This window comes from Leuciscus leuciscus (assembly GCF_965113295.1).
Source record: "Leuciscus leuciscus genome assembly, chromosome: 9".
Classification (NCBI taxonomy): domain Eukaryota; kingdom Metazoa; phylum Chordata; class Actinopteri; order Cypriniformes; family Leuciscidae; genus Leuciscus; species Leuciscus leuciscus.
Window position 1 is genome coordinate 26122056 of NC_138733.1, and position 23021 is coordinate 26145076.

Genomic DNA, 23021 nt, shown 5'->3' on the forward strand with positions numbered 1-23021 from the left:
TAATTTGGACGACGGGGAATTGTTTTAATTTGGACTCTGTGCTTGTGTTTTGAGATAATGACCATAGACCTGCATTATATGACTGACAGACAAGAACGGTTTGACCTAAAAATATAAAAATTGAAACTACTGCGGAAAAAAAGACACCTACATCTTGGATGCCCTTGAGGTAAGCTAAAACATACCAAAAATTAATTTCAAAGTGAACTATCCCTTTAAGAAACAACTGTATATTGTTACATAACAGTAACAATCATAACAGACAGATATGCATTTGTATGCACTAGATTTGGTATTTGTTCAAAGGTTACATGCAATTTGTAGGATGGTGTGCATTTATTTGTGAAATATTATCTAGCCTAATTTATTTATATTTGTAAAACACAATACATTTTTGTTACGCCACTGCATTTTCGCTCAAATTGACATTTACTTGCACATTGCTTTGTTTGTTTGCGAGTAGAGTTTTCCTTTGCAAAGCAGATCGAGTTTGTTTACAAAATGCTGGATTTGTTTGTTTAATTATGGCACAATATTAACTCCATAGTGAACTGGTTGAAATGCGAGTGTCTCACGGTGAATGAGTGAGACTTGAGAGCTCTGTGTCCCATGACCAAAACTGGATAGATGTGGAAAGCGTTCTGAGGCACAGAACAGAAAAAGGAAAAGGTAAAATTATAAGCTTGACCTATTTTATTGACCTATTTAACAACGGTTAACTTTGGTTCAACTTTGCATTTCAGGGCTCGATATTAACAGTTGTCTGCTTTCTGGGACAAGTTTTTTTTTTTTTTTAAGGGGCAAAGACAATTCCCTTACAAAAAAATCCTGCAGGAATCCTGAAAGACTTTGTAGGGACCATACAGGAATCCTGCAGACATTCTGTCCCCTGTTCTGGATCTTTTTGATTCCTGTAAGAGTTTTTTGTAAAAAAATGTGAAAAAAATTAAGGGTTTGGGTGTAACCGTCGGTGACCTCATGCGCATGTCCTCTAGTCAACACACACACTAACCATTCGAGGAAATCGCCTTTGGACTATTACTTTTGCAAAAACATATCTTCAAAATAATGCCTTCAAAAAATAAAATGGAGCTTGAAACTCGGGAACAACACTGTAAGTTATTTCTGAATACTTCTTGGCATTTGTTTTTCTTCATGTACATAATATAAAAATAGTCTAATATATAAATAATGTCTCAATTTAATTTATGCCTTAATAATGAATTTGGTCGGTGATCAGCAAACAATTATTAAAAACAAAATAAACAAAACAAGAAAAAAAGGTAAAATCCCCATAGACACTGTTTGGATTGCTGTATTATCAGTGAACCTGTTGTGATTTGCTATAGCCTAGCCAGAAACCACTGTAAACAAAAATGTTTTATAGGTTTATCCATAAGTAAAATATGATTTGTTTGGGGCAAAAATATTTGTGGTCGTTGATTGTTAAAATTGTATTGGTGCCACATGGCATATATCTTGCAATTTTACATTGTTGGTTTACTTTAAATAAATTAGTTCAGTCTTATTATTATTAACGCTATTTAATAATAAATAGTAATCATAAACATTGAATGGGTCGTGTTAAGTTACAAATGTGTAGCTATATTGTATATAGGCTAACCGAACATGGAAAACGCAATTTGTTCATAAAAAGTAAAGGACTGACGACACAATGCTTTTACAGTTCACAGGGAAAGATCACATGTATGGAGGTTTTTTATGGGGATGTGTCTACTGGTGATCATGAGTTGTCTGGTAAGTTCATTTAGCACAACTGCATCTTTTAATCAAACTAAATAATATATATATGCTAAGTGTATGGTTATAATTTTTTCCCAGTCGCATTGCTTCCCTGCTGAAAAAAATAAAACAAATAAAATACAGAAATGCTAATGGTTTCCACTACAAAACCATTACAAACCATCAGCTTTTGAAATTTAAAAGGCTGATTTTCGCACTTCAGGGCAGTGAGTGACGAGTACTAGGGCTGAACGATTAATCGCAATAAAACCGCACGCAATTTGGCAAAGGCTGCGATTATTTTATGTGCAGCTTGTCAGTGGAGTGCGGCTGATTGGTAGTAAATACTGCCCCATTTGAACGCCAGAGGGCGCTCTCATGCAAACATGATAAATATGCCCCGCCGCAGTAGTACAATAATGTGCATCATTCCAAGAAATCCCTATCGCTGTAGCTGAATAAACTGAAGATTGACTTATAAATACACGACTGCCTTATTCTGTGTAAGAAGGCACATCATCTCACAGAAGGATGAGCTCAACTGTCGTTATGAAGTGAGTTTGGAGTAAATGCATGTTATTAAATGTTGTCTGTTGTTGGACAAGATCGAGGTTCATAAATGCTTCTCATGTTTTGGAAAGATGTTAGACGCGTGTTGTTCTCTTACGAGAGGTCTCTCGTACTGCGTAAGAATCTTACGCTAGGGGAAAATCCCTTTTCCGTGAGATATTGAAGCCAAAAAATTATCCTTAATTTTGTATTATTGTAAAACGCGTTGCGGCAGCATACAGACAGGCAAGACGGCTCGTGTGCCTATTGGCTGTTCTGCGGCAACTGCAGCAGCCTATCGAGCGAGGCCTAGCGTGACGTCAGACCCAATGAGGGTGCTTCGCGCCCACTGCGTCACGTCCCGCCGAAACGGGCGTGGCTTAGGCCTATAAATACAGCTCGCAGGCAGCTGATATCTGATTTTTCATCTCTTCAGCGAAGCACACGCATCGCTGGATCCGGAGAGAAGCGGCGCCGTCTGAGGAAGCACTTGCAGCGGGACGAGTCGTCACTGAAGTCGCTGGCCGCGCTGCCTTCAATCGCCTTCCTGCTGCGCTATCCGGCCCCTATATCCTTTACACTCTCTGTTGTGTGTGTGTTCGCCGCCGCGACACACACTGTCTAAAAGAGCTTGCGTCTTTTTAAAGATGCCTTCCTGGGGCTCGTGCAGAGCCACACTCAGCGACGGGGACCGCCACGTTATCTGCGTTTCCTGCCTGGGTGAGGATCATGCAGCTCTCGCGCTCGCTGACGGCGGCTGCCATCACTGCGAGCTACTGCCTATGGTGACTCTGAGGACTCGCCTGGCATATTTCACTGAGACTGCACCTCCGCCCGCTGTAGTGCCGCGCCGTAAAAAGCGCCGTGCTCAGCGGGTCCCGGAACCTTCCCCCACCCGTCAAAGCTCGCCGGTTCGCCCGCCAGCTTCACCGGCTTCGTCAGTGTCTCTTCCTGACGGACAGCGGCCGCCGTCTGCCGCTGCTTCCGTCGATGACGCTGATGAGAAAGCCGCATTGGGGGAGGATGATTCCTGCTCTCTCCTGGCATCGGGCAGTGAGGATTGGGCGAGCTCTGTGGATCTCGCGCCCTCTGTCCGCGCATCGTCAGGCAAAAGAGCTAGCATCGAGTCAGAGCTGATGCGCATACTCGGCGAGCCTCGGCCTCGAGTGGTCTACGCCTGAACAGCCTGCTCACAACCGGCTGGATGGATATTTTCTTCCCGGGGAGCGCGCTTCGCCTGCGTCCAGACCAGCGCCCTTTCTTCCTGAGTTACACGAAGAAGTCGCTAAGTCTTGGAACGCCCCCTTCTCAGCTAGAAGTGTTTAGGCGCTCAGAAAGCGCTCCAGTTCTGCAGCAGGCCGTACGAAACCGTCTGCTCAGAGCTCACAGCCTCAGCCTCCGCCCACCGCCGCCACTTCGCAGCGTCGACAGGCCCGAAGCGCGAGACCGCGCTCTCGCTCATCTGGCCGCCGCCCCGCCCCGCGTGGGCCGCGGCCCAGGATTGCGGTAAAGCCCGAGGCCCCGAAGTCGTCCTAGCACGCCTAGGGAAACGACGGTGTCCAAGTCCCGCTGCGGCTGGACTTCCACCAAAACTCATCGCTCGTTCAGTTCCAAGAAATGTGACTGTTCCAGTGTATTTTGCAGTCAACAAGCCGGTTCCACTGCTCGCTTGCCTGCACACAAATGCCGTTTTTACAGCTACCCAGATAAATCCCATAAAGAGTGTATTTTCTGGTGTCCCGGCCACGGCCAATGGTGTTATGAGTGTAGACAAAATGCCCACTGCCCAGTGCCCATTCCTACACACAAGCACAGCCCGTCACACAGGGCTCGCGCACATAAAATCGACCCAGTTCGATTGCGCATTAAATGTAGCAGATGTGCCCACTGCCCAGTGCCCACAATCACTACGTCCTGCATGTCTCGAGGTTTCTGTAAAAACGAAACCAACGTGCATTCGCTCTGCTCAGGCGGACAGTGCTCTCGGTGTGGTAAATGTGCCCGCTATCCCACGCCCACATCCACACACAGACATGACAAGTCCTATGGGACTCGCCCAGCCCTCCCCCTCTCGGTTAACCACCGCAGAGGAGCCGAGCGCGGGCAATCTGCCCGCTGTTATCAGCGCGCCCTCTGCCTCGAATGTCATAAGCGCGACGCTTGTGTTACAGCACACCGAAGCCCCTCTGTCGCTGAGCGACCAGAGCGCGCTTCGCATTCAACCCCTAGCCATTCATGCAGATGCATGGGCGAGGCTACCCGGGGTTTCGAAGTGGGTGCTAGACATTATAAAAAGAGGCTATTCGCTACAGTTTCGCCGGCGCCCTCGTCGCTATGCGACGCGCGTTGAGACCATGGTAAAAACAGAAGTAGCACACCTACTTCGAGCCGAAATTTCGAAACTATTGAGCAAAGGGGCCATAGAGCCGTTATCTCTAGCTCAGAGCGAAGGAGGGCTATACAGCAGATACTTCCTGGTACCGAAAAAAGACGGGGGTCTCAGACCCATACTAGATCTAAGGCAACTGAACAGAGTGCTTGCAAAGCGACAGTTCAGAATGCTCACGACCAGAAAAATCCTCGCGCAGATTCGCCGAGGAGATTGGTTTGTGTCAATAGATCTGAAAGACGCGTATTTTCAAATACAGATAGCGTCACGTCACAGGCGATATTTGAGATTCGCCTTCGAGGGCCAGGCATATCAGTACACAGTCCTACCGTTCGGCTTGTCCCTAGCACCCCGTACATTTACGATGTGCATGGACGCAGCGCTCGCACCCCTCAGGCTACAGGGCATGCGGGTATTGAACTACTTGGACGATTGTCTGATTCTAGCTCAATCTCACTCGATGCTCATAGAGCACAGGACCATTTTACTCGATCACCTCGAGAATCTGGGTCTCAGAGTCAATTGGGCGAAGAGTTCTCTGTCCCCCAGACAGATAATATCTTTTCTGGGCACAGAATTGAACTCGCTGTCTATGATAGCGCGACTGTCACCACAGCGCGTGCTAGACATTCAGCGCGCAGCGAGCTCTTTCCGCTGCGGCGCATCTGTCCCGCTCAAGAAATTTCAGAGGATGCTGGGTCTCATGGCCTCAGCATCATCAGTTCTTCAGCTGGGCTTGCTTCGCATGCGCCTGCTACAGTTCTGGCTGAAAGCGCGAGTGCCGCGCCGAGCGTGGGCTTCCGGTCTGCTTCGTCTCAAGGTCAATCAGAAATGCATCGCAGCTCTGAAACCTTGGAAAGCAAACGACTGGTACCAATCAGGTGTAAACCTGGGGACTTCCTCGAGTGTGAAGGTGGTGTCTACGGACGCATCCACCTCGGGATGGGGAGCGCTGCTCGAGGGCAGACAGTTCTTCGGCCAATGGTCAGAACGGGAGAAGCTTCTGCACATAAACTGCCTCGAAATGCTGGCAGTAGACAACGCGCTGACACGTTGTTGTCCCCAAATACGAGGACACCACGTCCTGGTCCATTCGGACAACATGTCAGTGGTGTCCTACATAAATCGCCAGGGCGGCCTCAGGTCCCGAAACCTGCACAGGCTGACAGAACGCCTCCTGATGTGGGCTCAGCGCAACCTGCTCTCACTGAGAGCAGCGCATGTGCCAGGGCTCCTAAACGTAGGACCGGACAGACTGTCCAGGAACAATGTTCCGACAGGCGAGTGGTCTCTACACCCACAGACAGTCCAGCTGCTGTGGAAGAAATTCGGCAGAGCGGAAGTAGACCTGTTCGCGTCTCAAGAAAACGCTCACTGTCTGGAATTTTTCTCCAAGAGCAGGGACGCGCTGGCTCATGTATGGCCCCGCCGCCCGCTCTATGCCTTTCCTCCCGTCTCTCTCCTGCCTCAGGTGATAGAGCGGATCAGGGAAGAAGGATGCTCAGTGCTACTCGTAGCGCCGTTCTGGAAAAACCAACCCTGGTTCCCAGTTCTGATGCAGCTAGCGAGCACTGCCCCATGGCCAGTGCCAGTGAGGAGGGACCTCCTCTCTCAGGCCAAGGGCTCGATTTAGCATCCGCGCCCAGAGCTGTGGTCCCTTCATGTTTGGGCCATCAACGGGTACCCGCTGACCTCCCAAGCGGAGTGTTAAACACGATCACGCAGGCCAGAGCTCCGTCTACGCGACGTCTCTATTCCTCGAAATGGTCAGTGTTCTCCAGCTGGTGCACAGCTCGTGGCGTGTCGCCCCCAGACTGTGGGGTGACGGAGGTTCTCTCCTTCCTACAAGAGCTGTTGGACAAGGGCAGGTCCCCTTCCACGCTCAAAGTTTATGTGGCGGCCATAGCAGCGTTCTCAAAAACAACGCTTGGTCAGTCAATAGGAAGGAACGATTTAGTCATCCGCTTCCTTAGAGGAGCTAAGAGACTGAATCCTCCCAGACCTCTCTCAGTCCCTGTATGGGACCTTTCTGTGTGGTACTGGAGGCCATGAAAGGTGACCCATTCGAGCCTTTACAGACGATTGATCTTAAACACCTGTCTTTCAAGACAGTGTTTCTTCTGGCTCTCGCTTCGGTGAAGCGCATAGGGGACTTACACGCGCTCTCAGTCAGCGCGACGTGCATGGAGTTTGGGCCTAATGACTCAAGAGTTATACTCAAACCTAAGCTCGGTTATGTTCCAAAATCCCTCAACACACCGTTTAGGGCGCAGGTCATTTCCCTGTCAGCCCTACCGGTCTCTGACGAGGAAGGAGACGCGAGCTTCCTTTGTCCAGTCAGGGCATTAAGAGATTATGTGTCTCGCTCATCTGTCTTCAGACAGACGGAGCAGCTCTTCGTTTCGTTCAGCGGACGTTCCAAGGGACTAGCCGCGTCGAAACAGAGCCTATCCAGATGGATAGTTGACGCCATTGCGCTGGCGTACACTTCCAAGGGTATGCAGTGCCCGTTGGGTGTCAGAGCGCACTCCACGAGAAGCATGGCTTCGTCGTGGGCCTGGTCAAGTGGGATTGCCTTGCAAGATATATGTATGGCGGCAGGCTGGGCCTCCCCGTCTACATTTATAAGGTTTTATAACCTAGAGGTTCCCGCCTTACAGGCCAGGCTGTTGTCGGTCTAAATATACCAGTACTGTCTGTTCTGATGCTATCGGTTCAGAATACTGTGTCTGCTGAGCACTGCTCGATGAGCACTGCCCGCTAATCGACCGCAAAATGCTTATGGGCAAATAAATAAAACCCACAATTTCCCATCAGCTCAGGCCGTACTCCGCCCTGTCTGTATGATGTAATTTGCGTCTAAGGGACGCTGCTATATGTGGAAGAGCGCGGCTCCGCCCCTCCCTCTTCCTGGACTCCCTGTGAGTTCCCCTGGTGATTATGCACTATATGAACCCCGGGCTTTCGCCCTTGGGTCTTTGGTGTCAGATCCCAGCACGCACGGTGTTTTACATTGGGTCCCCTAGCGTAAGATACAGTGCCCTCCACAATTATTGAACCCCCTGGTAAATATGATCAAAATGGGCTGTAAAAAATAAATCTGCATCGATTATCCTTGTGATCTTTCATTCAAAAAATGTGCAAAATTCTAACCTTTCATTGAAGTAAAAGAATTGAAAGTGGGGGGAAAATCACATTATGAAATAAATGTTTTTCTCCAAAACACGTTGGCCACAATTATTGAAACCCTTTTATTAAATACTTTTTGCAATCTCCTTTTGCCAAGATAACAGCTCTGAGTCTTCTCCTATAATGCCTGATGAGTTTGGAGAATAACTGACAAGAGATCAGAGACCATTCCTCCACACAGAATCTCTCCAGATCCTTCAGATTCCCAGATCCATGTTGGTGCTTCTTCTCTTCAGTTCAGCCCACTCATCAGGTCAGGGGACTGAGACGGTCATGGCAGAAGCTTCATTTTGTGCTCCACAACAAATTTTTGTTTTGATTTTGATGTTTGTTTTGGATCGTTGTCCTGATGGAAGATCCAACCACGGCCCATTATAAGATTTCTAGCAGAAGGCGTCAGGTTTTGATTTTTTATCTGTTGATATTTGATAGAATCCACAATGCCATGTATCTGAACAAGAAGTCCAGGACCTCCAGCAGAAAAATATGCCCACAACATTAAAGATCCAATGGTATATTAAATTGTACACATGGGGTACTTTTTATCCTTGTGTTCACCAAACCCATCTAGTGTGTTTGCTGCCAAAAAGCTCTGTTTTAGTCTCATCTGACCACAGAACCCTGTGTTGTTTGAAGATCCAGTCGTGTCTGACAATTAAATTTGCTGGAATTTGTTTTTGGATGAGCGAGGAGGTTTTTTTTTTAAACCCTCCCAAACAACATGTGGGGATGTAGGGGTTGTTTGATAATTTTTTTTTTAGGCTTTCTGACCCTAAGACTCAACTAATCTCTGCAATTCTCCATCTGTGATCCTTGGAGAGTCTTTGGCCACTCAAACTTTCATACTCGCCGTGCATTAAGACAGTATAGACACACGTCCTTTTCCTGGCAGATTCATAACATCTTTAGTTGGTTATAACTTCTTAATTATTGCCCTGATGGTCAAAATGGGGATTTTCAATTCTTTAGCTATTGTCTTACAGCCACTTTCTAGTTTGTGATGCTCAACAATCTTTTGCTACGCATCAGAACTATATTCTGTGGTTTTACTCATTGTGATGGATGATTAAGGGGATTTGGCCTTTGTGTTTCCTCATATTTAAACTCCTGTGAAACACGAAGTCATAGCTGGACAGTTTCATGTTCCTAGTCACCCTGGTGTACTAAAAAAGGTAAATATTAATGGGAATATACTTCAGAGATATTTTACTCGTAAAAAATTCTAGGGGTTTCAATAATTGTGGCCAACATGTTTTGGAGAAAAACATTTCTTTCATAATGTGATTTCCCCCCACTTTCAATTCTTTTACTTCAATGAAAGGTTAGAATTTTGCACATTTTTTGAATGAAAGATCACAAGGATAATCGATGCAGATTTATTTTTTACAGCCAATTTTGATCATATTTACCAGGGGGTTCAATAATTGTGGAGGGCACTGTACTTACGCAGTACGAGAGACCTCTCGTAAGAGAACGTACTCGGTTACTAACGTAACCTCGGTTCTCTCTAGAAGAGGGAACGAGTACTGCGTATCTTGCCGTGCATGCACACGCTCTGGTTAGCTTCGGCGATGAAAAACCAGATATCAGCTGCCTGCGAGCTGTATATATAGGCCTAAGCCACGCCCGTTTCGGCGGGACGTGACGCAGTGGGCGCGAAGCACCCTCATTGGGTCTGACGTCACGCTAGGCCTCGCTCGATAGGCTGCTGCAGTTGCCGCAGAACAGCCAATAGGCACACGAGCCGTCTTGCCTATGTCTGTATGCTGCCGCAACGCGTTTTACAATAATACAAAATTAAGGATAATTTTTTGGCTTCAATATCTCGCAGAAAAGGGATTATCCCCTAGCGTAAGATACTTACGCAGTACTCGTTCCCTCTTCTAGAGAGAACCGAGGTTACGTCAGTAACCGAGTACGTTTTTTCAATTGCACATTATAAGTGACTCAAACTCACAGTGCTTTCAGATGGAGCAGTGTTTACAGAGACGTACATCAATGACAAGCTGTGCATAAAAAATAATCACAGCCTTTGCGATTTTAAAATCGCGATAAGCCATCTCGATTTAAGTGTGATTAATCGTTCAGCCCTAACGAGTACATATGTAGTCCAGTGGTTGTCCAGACACCCTAGGCACAACCTTAAGCAATGGCCCTGAACGGTGGTTTAATGTCAATATTTTGACAACGCTCTAACAACCTTCACCACACAACGTAGTTATAGCAACCTTTTGGCCATGTTGTTAAAACGTTGTTAGAAGGTTGGGAGCTGGGATGTCAGGCAGAAAATCCAAACGTTTGCGAAAATCCATCGACCTCAAATATGGCTTATCATTTGAACCATGTAAGTAGAAACTTAACATGACTGCTCCCTCTAACGTTAACCTATATAAATGTACGCTATTATTAGGTGCATATTGTGTTTGCGCCGGCATGATCACTGGCATTTAACCACGCCCGTCATTTTTGGTCTTACATCAGTAGCCTAATACATAATTCAAAACTGATTATTTTAGGATTTGTGTGCACTCATAATAACTAAACGTTGTGCTTTTGCAAAATAAAATAAACAAACAGGATGCGCTTTCTGCCATCTGTGAACTTGAGTGCGTCAAAAAATAAACCAAAACTCAGGGTGAACTTTACTCGCAGACATGAGAAATACATCTTTCGAAAGCTTGAAATGTCTATTTTTAGATGACAAATTCAAATGGAAAATAAATATTCTAAGATTATGTTATGAAAGCATAATACATGTATACAGCACTGAAGATATCAATGTGCTGAAAGTGTGCTGTCTGGCAATCAATTGCCGTGTTCTACGCATATTTCAGACACAGGTCGCACCTGATGGCATTCCCATAGCGTCAACGTTATGACGCATTGTCTCATTTCCTTCTCAGGGAACCAGGATATATATATATCACTAGACATTTTTGCATGATTCCTACATAGACAAAACTTTTGATTAATAACAATCTTTGTATTTGTAGGTTATATGGTCTTATACAGGTAATGAAAGAAACAAACACCCTCCACCCAGCTTTTTGTCTCTGCACTTTGCAGGAAAATATACAAACTCCACTTCTCCTTCAGTACTTAGTTCAGAAGAGTCAAGCTCATTTTATTCTGAAAAAGGAATCAATTTAGATGACTACTCCAGGTTACAGCAAGATGTGTACTGGGCCGGGCCTGACAGAGCAATCACAAATGTGTCCATGAGTACTAGTCCAGGCCACACCAAATTCATCATTCAGAACCTGAAAGAGAGCTATCAAATTGGTGAGGAGCTTTATGTCACGGTGCAAGCAAAGGATTTTGACAACAAATCCAAGCGTTATGGAGGCGACTTTTTTCAAGCCAAGCTATTCTGGTCTAAAACTAAGGTCAGTTATTGTACACATTAGATTAACTAAAATTACTTGCCTGATTTATTTATCTCCCTGGGTCAGAGAGAGTTGTACTGAGAATGTACTTCTGTCACAGGCCAGTGTTTTTGGGGAGGTGTTGGACCTGCTCAATGGCTCCTACTCTGTACGTTTCCTCTTACCGTGGGTCGGCAAGGCACAGGTGGCTGTGCGTCTAATTCACTCCAGTGAAGCTGTGCAGGTCCTGAAGCATCACAGAGAGACTGACTCTGACAGAGTTTTCTTTGATGGATATTATGAGGGACCAGGACCAAATAAGACCAGGCTGAGTGAAAAAGTGATGTGTAATGTAAAGTGGGACAACAATAGACTAGAGCATATGGGAACAGAAGACTGCTGCTGTGAATACAACGATCCCCGTACCGGAGAAACTTGGCACTGTCAGAGACCCAAATCGCTGCCATGCAGTGCCCTTGTGTACCACTCTATGGGTGGTTATAGAAACTGCCTGACTAATAAGGAAAAAATGCTTATGTGAGATTAAGAACACTTGATTGACTGTTTGTTTGATATATGTGATGCATTGATGGAAGGCAGAATGACAAACATGTTCTCTTTGACAGGAAGCAAACTAACAAAGGTATCAGTGGAGATAAAAGGATCATCAACATTTTTCATTCAGAGGGAAATGAAACTATTGGTATGTTGGTCAATGGTTTAACCCAGCAGAATAATACAGTACGAGGAGGCAGATATGTTGGGAATTGTGTTGCACATAATACATTTTTTGAGATTTAGACAATGCAAGTCAAATACAATCTCCTGTTCAGGCAAAATTTTTAAAACTTATACCTTTGACACAGAACTTACATTTACTCGTCCTGCAGAAGTTACAGAGAAATGTCACCCTGGTGTACACACTCCAGTTCCAGCTGGCTTTTACTTGAATGATGTGTGGACGTCATTCGTCTGTAGCACCCACCATTTTACAACCCAAATGACAACAGAGTGCCTGAAAGACAAACACATCTACATGATGGGAGACTCTACTATCAGACAGTGGTTTGAGTTCTTTGTGAACGCAATACCAAGTGAGATAAATAGTTGCTTATTTGTTCATTACTTTTGTTCATCAATTATTTATACAGTGCATAGATGCATTAATTGTGGGTCTGTTTTTCAGCCCTGAAGCAGATGAACCTGCATGTCCAATATAAGTCAGGGCCGCTCATAGCAGTGGATGTGGATAACAACATTGACTTACACTGGAGGGCTCACGGCCTTCCTTTGCGCACTCTGAAAACAGCATTTGCTGATCTGCACTACATCAGTAATGAGATCGATGACCTGGCTGGAGGACCCCACACAGTCATTATGTTCAATCTGGGACCCCATTTCACCACGTACCCTCTGGATTTCTTCACCCATAGAGTGTTGAGGATTCGCAAAGCTGTTCTAGCATTGTTACAGCGGGCACCTGATACAACTGTTATAATCAAGACTGTCAACACTGGCTATAAGGTAACGTTATAGGCAGGGCCTGAATTTTGTTTTGGAAAATGGGGGGGAAATCCCCACTTAGGTGATTATTATGGGGGGGAATTTTTAATTTGAGGGGGGAGTTTAGACTTTTTTTTTATTACATTTATCTCGCCTAAATGTATGCTCACTCATTGCATTTTTACAATGGGGTAGTTTTGTTCTTAAGAATTTACACAACTCAAGGAAGCTTGATTTCAATCTTTAAATTAAATTGAAAAAAGTAGTACAAATATATACAACAGAATAAAGATACCAATAAAGAGAAATAAAGAGAAAAGTTTTTGCTTAGGTCTAACAGTAGTATTCAGAAATACTACAGAGACTGAATAAAGTAATCAAATGTAAAATAACACTGGGTAGTATTTTAGTCCTGACTAAATTAAATACATAGGCTATTAATCCAGATTCCTTAAAATGAAAGCTATGTTTTGTTGTTTTGACAACCAAATTAATGACAGACACATATGGCTGCTGTCCCTTTAAGAGCTAGTTGCACGGATCCTGTTTTCATTATACGGTCATGTGCGATTTATGCTTATTTAAGACATAACCGACTGTGTTTAGAGGATACTCACCAAGACCGAAAATTGATATAATTTTCGCATGTTTTTGACTGTTAAAGCGATATAATCCACGAAAAATAACTTTTGTTACCCGCAAGCTGTTTGTGAGGCGGCTTTACTCTATGTATGTGTGCAGAGAAAAAAAACATCTCTCAGCCAGCGCGCAAGTACCGAATAGTTTAAAATCACGTGAATGTTAAAACTGGTAAGACTTAAAAGACGTGCAAATGGTAAACTTTAGTTAGGCTACTCATGATGCAATGCTGGCCCGATTATGCAATTGACAATTCCGTCTATCCCGACTCCCGAAACGCGAGAGTGTTATCGCCGCCTGCAGCGCGCTTAACGATTACCTTGTGCAACCCATTTTGAGAGACGAGAGATAGAAGACGCAGCACCGCTGAATCACTCACGCTGTTTGTGAAATTGCGTCTCGCAGACAGTTTTAAAATGACTGATTTGATTTTATAATCTGTGTGGATTCATTTACCAATACAACCTACATGCTAAAGTGAATCAATGTTTGCGGGAATTTCCCGCATTATAAGTGGGAGACCTGATGAATGATTAAAATTATGCGCAATACCCGCAATCCCGCGCCGAAATTCGAGCCCTGGTTATAGGCCTTCATCACACTTCAAAAGCAGACGCTTCAAATAGTAGCATAAAATCACTTCTGCTGTAGCCTGGATCAATGGCAGTAGGCCTACCTGTGGCACAGGATTGTTGTGATTTATCTATGTACAGTTAATCACAGATATTTCATCAACAAATCAACTTCAGATTACTATCATTAAGAAAAGAAAAATGGTCTCATGTTATTCCAGCACATATTTCATGATTTAAAGGGGAGCACACAAGCCCACTGTATGTCTATGTGCAATACTTCAGAGTCTGATTACCTTTTTTTATTTTAAATAAATGTAAGAATAGAATAAACAACATATCACATTAAAGACCATTAGAATTAGACAATGTTATACTGTACATCCCATAAAACATTAATTGCATTGCTTTCTTGCACTCTACTTTCTAATACAATAATTAAGTACTGGATCAAATTTAAGTTCAAATAAAGGAACATTTCCAGCCCAGAGTGAATTATTCAAAAGTAATTGGTTTTAGATCTTAAACGAGTCTTATTCTCAAAGGTTTGTTTTCAATGATGGGATAGTATTGTATTTATATTATTCCTCCAGCAATAACGTCTTGGGTTACGACTGTAACCCTTGTTCCCTGAGAAAGGGAACGAGAACTGCGTCGATAAGACACTTTGGGGAACACCCTTAGCGTAGCGGCTCTGAAGCATGACTGAAACTAAGCCAATCTTGATTGGTGTTGCATCATGACGTAACGTGTGACGGCATACACGGAAGCTACAAAGGGACGCTGGCACACAACAGAGTTAGCTTCTGCAATGAAGCAAGTCGCTCCCAGGCAGGGGAGGGCGTGGCGGAGGGACGCAGTTCTCGTTCCCTTTCTCAGGGAACAAGGGTTACAGTCGTAACACGACACGTTCCCTTTCGAGGGAACTCGAACTGCGTCGATAAGACACTTTGGGGAACGAGTACCCACTATGCCACAACAAGCCCTGCCTGTCCCAGTGTGAAGCTGCACACAGGCACACTTAGGACGAGAGCACTAGAGTGCATGGCGTAGAAGGAATGTCCAGGCTATAAAATCTGATGAAAGTATGAGGGGTGGCCCATCCTGCTGCATCGCACACTTCTTGGATCGGGGCCCCTGAAATGAAGGCTCTAGAGGACGCCATGCCTCTGGTTGAATGAGCCCTCACGGCCAAAGGTGAAGGCAAGCTGCGCACCTGATAGGCCATAGAGATAGCCTGAACGACCCAGTTACTGATGGTCTGTTTGGATGCGGGAAGCCCCTTCTTGGGCAACCTGAAGCACATCAGCAACTGGTCTGACAGGGCAGAGTAAATTAAGTCTTTCTTCATCCTGGATGAAAGGATGAAAAACCTGCAGAACCATAAGCCGTGCCACATTAAATGGCACTTAGGCACATTGCCCGGCCTGGGATGCAAGATAGCCTTAATGTCGCCTGGAGAAAACTTTATAAAAAAGCTACCTTGAGGGAAGGTTCTTGGCCTCAGCCGACTCCAGAGGTTTGAAGGGGGTCTCGACCAGCCCTTCGAGAACCACTGCCAGGGCCCATGTGGGAACTCTGGTACGAGCCGCAGGTCTCATCCTCCGAGCCCCACGGAGGAAACGTACGACCAGCTGATGTCTCCCCAGAGGCCCATCACCCAGAGGAGCGTGGAAAGCCGCAATGGCAGCCACGTACACCTTGAGTGTGGACGGGGTAAGACAAGCAGAGAGGCGATCTTGGAGGAGCTCCAGCACTGAAGCCAACCGGGCAGTTAACTGGGTCCACCTCACGCTCTCTACACCAAGTGGAAACACATTCAACTTTAGGTCGTACAATCTCCTCGTGGAAGGAGCTCTGGAACTGAGTATGGTCTCAACCACTCCAGCCAACAGGCCAACCTCTAGGTACTGAGCCCCCTCAGGGGCCAGGACCAAAGTTTCCACAGGTCTGGTCGAGGGTGAATATTGAGCCCCCGGCCTGTGGAAGCAGGTCCCTTCTCAGAGGGATCTGCCAAGGCTGGCCTGCCAGGAGTGCTATAATGAAAACCATACCCGGGCCGGCCAGTACGGGGCAACTAGAAGTAGGCTGATCCTGTCTCGACGGACCCTCTCCAGAACTCCCGGGAGCAGAGCGATCGGGGGAAAAGCGTACAGGCGTAGCCTCGGCCACGTCTGTACCATGGCATCCAAACCCAATGGGGCTGGATGGGTGAGAGAAAACCACAGTGGACAGTGGGACGTCACGTCCCTCGAGATGCAAACAAATCCACTTCCACTGGGCCGAACCTCTCGCATATCGACTTCACCACCTCAGTATGAAGTCTCCATTCCCCGGGCCTCAGCCCCTGCCTCGACAGGATGTCTGCTCACTGATTCTGGTCCCCTGGGATGTGCATTGCTCTTAGAGATAACAGTTTCCCCTGGGACCACAGGATGATCTGATGCGCCAATCTGGATAGAGGGCGCAATCTCAGAACCCCCTGATGAATCAAGTAGGAGAACACCGACACATTGTCTACGTGGTGACCCCTGAGGTCTGGGAGGAAGCTCCACAGAGCCCTGCCATCCATGACCGCGCCCCAGCCCGTGAGGGAGGCATCTGTCGAAGCGGCTTTCCGGCAACATGTGCAGGAGACAATTGTGCCCGCATCGTGACCGAGTCCCACGCCACTCCCAGGAACGTCGTTCTCTGGGCTGGTGCCAACACGCTTTTTTCGTGTTGAGTCTAAACCCCATGCTCTGGATGTGGGCAAGGACGACATCTCGATGCCGAACTGCCAGCTCGTGACTGGGCCATAATAAGCCAGTCATCGATATAATTTAGCACCCTGACACCCCTTTTTGAAGCCTCAGCGGAGCTAGAGCTGCATCCATAGCTAGGCCATACAGAAGAACCCAATATTGGAACGCTTTGCCCCCGAAAGCGAACCTCAGGAACTCCTGTGAAATGGAAGAATGGATATGTGGAAGTATGCGTCCTCTATCGTGACAAACCAATCCTCAGATTTGATCTGACTCACGATGATGGAAATAGTGAGCATCTTAAACCTGAATCTCCTCAGAGACCGATTCAAATGCCGCAACCCTGACTCTCTGTTGGCGCAACCCTCCATCCTTCTTGGGAACTATGAAGTAGCGGCTGTAGAACCCAGACTCCCTGTCCGGCAGAGGAACGCGCTCTATGGCCTCTTTTACCAGCAGGGAGTTTACTTCCTGTTCCAATACCCGACCCTGCACTGGGTCGGCTGCATTCCACACCAACCCGTTGAATTTCGGTGGGCGGAATCGAACTGGCCATTGTGTGCAGGACCCAAGGAGAAATATTTGGCAGGTCTTGCCATGCTTTGAAATATTCTACTAAGGGAACCAGCCTCTCAAGACTGATTTCGGGTATTATTCGAGATTCGTTCTCAATCCCCTGAAGCAGCTCTACGGCAGGGTTTGGTCGAAACGATTCTCGATGTGCGGACGCGAGCGCTGCCTGGCCGCAAGCCCGTGGGGCAGACAGAGCAGCGTGCGTTCGCTGGAAACCGATGTGTCCCAAAGCGCACTTTACGGCGGGATACAGACATCGATTTCCTGAGGGCTCCCCAGAGGGGAGGCTCTTTCGGTTTCGTTCTCGACACCCTGAAGCGGAGGACCGGCAGGGAATAATCGAAAACAGTTTCCGATGTGCGGACGCGAACACTGCCTGGCCGCAAGCCTTTTGGGCAGGCACTACAGCGTGCATTCGCTGAAAACCGATGTCTCCCGAAGCGCACTTGACGCTGGATACAAACATCGATTTCCTGAGGGCTCCGCGGAGGAGCGATTCTCGCTCGTCCATCCACGGGGGGGACAGCCATTTTCGTCTCGTTTTCGATACCCTGAAGCGGAGGACCGGCAGGGAAAAATCAAAAACGATTTTCGACGTTTGCTGCTCATCATTTTAATTGCTCAGAATTAAATGCAGCCATAACACTGGATATGTGAAACACGGCCTGGATGGTAGGCTGAATTAAAATATCTAACTTCTTAAAGTCAGATAATATTCCATCATTTTAATTCCATAGAATTAAATGCAGCCAAAATCACCAGACAATACTGTTTTAATATTTATTTATACGGTCTCGTAATCTACACGCTGACTCGGCAAACGCGAGATTCGAGCCGTTACAATATATTTGGCTTTCATCCCTCGAGAAGAAAGTCAACAGGTGCGAGGTTGAAACATCCGACAGCGCACGGATGCACGCGAGACGAGATATCTCAATGAACACTGCCAGCACCCTCAGGAGCTGACTGTGAATGCCTCGCACCCAAACAGTATTATTTCACAGATCGCGTGTGTCCCTTTTATTGCAGACTCGTAATCTACGCGCTGCCTCTGCAAACGCGAGATTCGAGTCGTTCACAATATATTTGGCTTTCATCTCTCACACGGCTGTGTGCGTCGAGATATTTCTCAATGAACACAGCCAGCACCCTCAGGAGCTGACTGTGCATGCCTCGCACCCACACATAATCTTTATTGCAGAGTAGCCCTGTAATCTACGCGCTGCCTCGGCAAACGCGAGATCCGAGCCAGATTCTGTATTGCAATGCAGACCTTTCATCTACGCGCTGCCTCAGCAACGCGAGATCTCAGCCACAGAATCTTTATTGCAGAGTAGACCTGTAATACACGCTGCCTCGGCAAACGCGAGATCCACTTTAGATTCTGTATTGCAATGCAGACCTTTAATCTACACGCTGCCTCAGCAACGCGAGATCCCAGCCACAGAATCTTTATTGCAGAGTAGACCCGTAATCTACGCTCTGCCTCGGAATTAACGCCAGATCCGAGCCACTATAGATTCTGTATTGCAATGCAGACCTTATTTGGGACAATTCTTATGGGACAAACAACACCAAATAGGACAGACAGTTTCACACAGAGCGCTTGCTGAAGAGCAAAAAGGCTAACTGTGTTGTGTGCCGGCGTCCCTTTGTAGCTTCTGTGTATGCCGTCACACGTTACGTCATGACGCAACACCAATCAAGATTAGTTTAGGGCACTTTCATACTAGCACTTTTGGTGCGCACCCGTTTGGATGATGTGAACGCTGTCTTCCGAACTCGGGTGCGAACCGTACTCGAGTCCGCTTAAAAAGGGTGGTCTGGGGTACGGTTCGCTGCTGATATGAACGCAATTGTACCAAATCGCGGAAGTGAACCGCTATTGATGACGTATAATGTGGTGCGTGCAGGGGCGGCGCCAGAGAATTTTTAACGCATGTGCTGAGGGGGTGCTAGATAATTGATAAGGGGGAGCTGCGCAATTATAGGCTATATACATGCTATTAACAAATGAGCAAAACTTATTTTAGTCCCGTCCGAATGTGCATCTCAGTTATCATTACGGACAATGTCAGTAAAGATTACGGCGACTTTTACCTTCTGTAAAAAGGTCCAGGAAAATTACCTCAGGTAACGTTTATAGACGTGCGAATAGACCCTCTGTAAATCAAGTAATTTCGTGTTTAAAAGTAGTTTCCTGTGGTTTTTCAAGTATTGAGACGCTTGAAAAGGCATTCAGTTGCATTCTAGACACTAGGAGAAGTCTCCCTCAAGTGTTTTCTCCCTCCCTCAACAAGTGTTTTCCACATACCATTCAGATCAGAAAGAAGTTCGAAAGCACTTGTAAGAGGCACGAAACTTACTTTTAGCGCAATCCAATCTGAAGTTAATTCATACATTTTTCGACCGGACATAACTGTTTTATATATATAAATATAGGTTATTTGTGTTTGCGCACGTGATATCAGGAAGCAATGTAAATGTAAAACACACACGTTTCTTCAACTTATTAAAATATCTTACTTTATTGCAACTATCTGTTCCTGCTTCTTTATCATATTTATAGTGTGTGATTTATAAAATACCTTATATCCTACATCACATATTTTGATTTTGGACTTCTGGTCACTTTATATCTTATATCAGAATATTATATTACTGTTAAGCCTACTATGAATATTAAAATACGCCGAACCATGTGTCCTGTATAATAGCTACATGAATGACCTTTGCAGCAAAACCCGCGTGAAAATCAGTTCGGTATTCAGTGAGGTATGATTAATTAAATGCGCTGACAGCTCATTGCACCTGCCATACAGATTACACTGAGTGGAGCGGGTGACCGGTCTAAGATGGCGGCCCCATGGCTCACCCGCGCCAGTAGGCAGTAGCGGTCGATAGGGCGTCAATCTATATGATGTCAATGCTTATACCCATGAAAGTGCACTGGAACGGCAGTCAAACCCGTGACTTCCCACCCGTGAACTCGTACTAGATCGATGTACTCCCAGTTACGAGCTCTGACGTCACATAGCCCGCGAAACCATACAAAACAACAATGGCAGCCCCTACGGATGCAGTGTTTCTGCAGGCGGTACACGGTGAGAATACACTTTAGGACAATATAATGTTGCAGTCAAATTAATAATAATGTAGCGTAGCGCTCGGGAGCGGCAGCTCTATTTTATATGACATTGGGCGGAACAACAATTTATACCCACGCTCAATTCAGTTTATTATTTCCGACTACGCCACTTGGGGAATTTCGCCCCAAGAATAATATAACCTCTAAGCTAAGGCACACACAGATCCTAACCACAGTTGGAGTCAGAGACATAGGTAATTGAAAATATATATTTTATTAATGGTTAAAAGACAGTTTTACTTTTATAAAAAGGTGTTGGCCAGCAATCACTCTCTTCAATTCACTAAATTCTAGAGTTGGCTGTAGAGGAACCTGGGCGTACCAAGGGGCAGTCTCAAGATATCACCTCTATGAAGAGTACTCTATTCCGTGCACACACACCAGCACAGCACACACTCCACGACTCATGTCAGAGAAGACCACGACACACAGTGAGGACCCTACCACCTAATTGGTCACTCGTCTGCCCCCGGGTGCCCAGGCCCTGCCAACAAACAAAAGAAAAGAGACATTAAAGAGCAGTGTTATGCAAAACAAAATAACAACAAATAATGGAAATGGTCATACAATTCCAGGGCGGAACCAACTCTTTTGGTCCCGACCTGATCGTCAATCAAAACCAAAAATAACAAAAATCACATAAATTCAGCAGTATAATTCAATCACAATAAATTAACAAAACATATAAATTCACTAGTACAATTGGATTCGAAACAAAACACAAATCCTAAAGTACTCAGTCTTAAAAAGTAGTTAAAGAAATAAACAAAAGGAAACTGATGAGGCACAGCGCGAACAAAAGCCTTATGACGAGGCACAGGGCAGATAATGCTCATTCAGAATGTCGTGATCGTCCTTATCGCATGCGACGAAGCACACTGTCCCAGGCCAGAATCACTATCCCCAAACTATTCGGTAGATGGAGCCGAATGTCTCCGCCAAGCTCGTTGGGATGAAGCGCTGATAGATCATACACTGTCTCCAATGTCCACATTCAACTCTCCAAACAAGCACATAGACCCGCAAACAGCACCGCCAGTGGATAAACAGCTTCGGCAAACTTTTACGAGCAGCACATTTTACGCTAACTCTAGCAGAAAGCAGCAGGGCGCATGGATGACGTCACGGCCCCGGATAATGACGCATGCCAAGGAACTGGTAGCTCACGTTCTTATACGCACCGGGCGCCTGGCCATTGGCCAAACACTAAGCGATAACGTAGGAGGTAGGAGGGGTAATAACCCTTCCTGCTACAATAATATAATAATAATGATAATACACACACGATTATGTATTACAATGTTATGTGTCTGAAACAATAAGTATGTCGTGAAAGTGTATTGCCGCATGGAAATGTTAAGGTGACGTAAACCTGAATTTGACAGCATTGATCATGCTTATGAAAAAAATAATAATAATTGTAACGTACAATTTCTCAGCATAACGAAATTGGCATACAATGTTTACATCTAGCTACCACAATTCCTTGCGCTCAGGTAGTTTGCAAACAGGCAATCGAACCAAGTGTGAAAGCGCCCTTAGTTTCATTCATGCTTCAACGCTAAGGGCATTCCCTAAAGGGTCTTATCGACGCAGTGCGAGTTCCCTCGAAATCTCTTAAATTGTTACTTTAATTATCTTGACAAAATTACCAACCGTCCATCCATTGACAATAATGCAGGTGGAAAATCAATTACACTACTAATAGGAAACGATGTGACAATATGCGGACTGTGATCAAAGGTCTATAGAGTAGCCTAACAAGTGTTCAAATAATTAAAGCACTCTGTGATGACAAGTTTATGGATAATTTTGTGTTTCTCTGTCTTTATAATAGGATATTTTTGGCAGTGACTGGTATTCTCTACAGTTGGACAAAATTCTGCACTGGGCTTTTCAGGATGTTGGTGTTTATATTCTAGATGTGTGGCAAATGACCGCATGTCACTACAGCAAAGAGAACATTCATCCTGGCCCTATCATCATTAAAAATGAGATTGACATTTTACTCTCTTTTATTTGCCCTTACTGAATTTAAATTAAAGTATCTTGACAATTTTGTGTTCAATAACTGTTATTGCAAGATTAAAAACTGTCTAAAAAAACTGAAAAATACTGTTTGACTTCCATGAGTTGTAATTAAATTGTCCAAATTATAAACCGCTTGAATTCTCAACTACAATAATTTTTTTTAGAGAATGGTTTAGTACATGTCAGAGACCTCATTTTTTGTTTTATCATCCTCTAATTGGAAAAGCAACTTCTTTGACTTACTAAATAAACCTGCTGTCCGTGTCATTACTGTTTATCAAACAACTTTAATAATAGCTTTAATAATAATCAGTTTATTTGTAATGAATACACTAAAGACTATGCAGTGATTATTTTTACATGTTTATTACATTTCTGTATTAATTATTACTTAAATACTTCTGTTAAATAGATCACAAATAGATCAATAAAGCACTGTTAATTCAGTTTGTTTCTTTCTAATATTGTATTTGTTACTGTTTGTTATTTGCAACATTGCTCTTATTTTTAATAAAAGATAAATAACAAAATAATTATAATGTGATTATTAATAGTAATTTTTTATAATAATAGAAT

The 23021-nt window shown here is 45.1% G+C and overlaps 1 protein-coding gene across 4 annotated transcripts; it reads left to right on the forward strand.

Moving 5' to 3' along the window:
- The first annotated feature begins 561 nt into the window (after window positions 1–561).
- Window positions 562–22907, forward strand: LOC309506127 (NXPE family member 3-like). Of its 4 annotated transcripts, XM_082179721.1 has the most exons (9): window positions 562–669; window positions 744–1114; window positions 1688–1758; window positions 10864–11256; window positions 11357–11772; window positions 11862–11938; window positions 12126–12329; window positions 12422–12759; window positions 22252–22907. In XM_082179721.1, the coding sequence occupies exons 2-9, from the start codon at window positions 1069–1071 to the stop codon at window positions 22444–22446; spliced, it is 1740 nt and encodes a 579-aa protein (XP_082035847.1). In that variant the 5' UTR covers window positions 562–669; window positions 744–1068; the 3' UTR covers window positions 22447–22907. The 4 variants fall into 4 exon arrangements, with proteins under 4 accessions (XP_082035847.1, XP_082035849.1, XP_082035850.1 ...); XM_082179723.1 differs by lacking the exon at window positions 744–1114 and having other exon boundaries at window positions 581–669; XM_082179724.1 differs by lacking the exon at window positions 744–1114 and having other exon boundaries at window positions 581–669; window positions 10937–11256.
- Window positions 22908–23021: the final 114 nt, after the last annotated feature.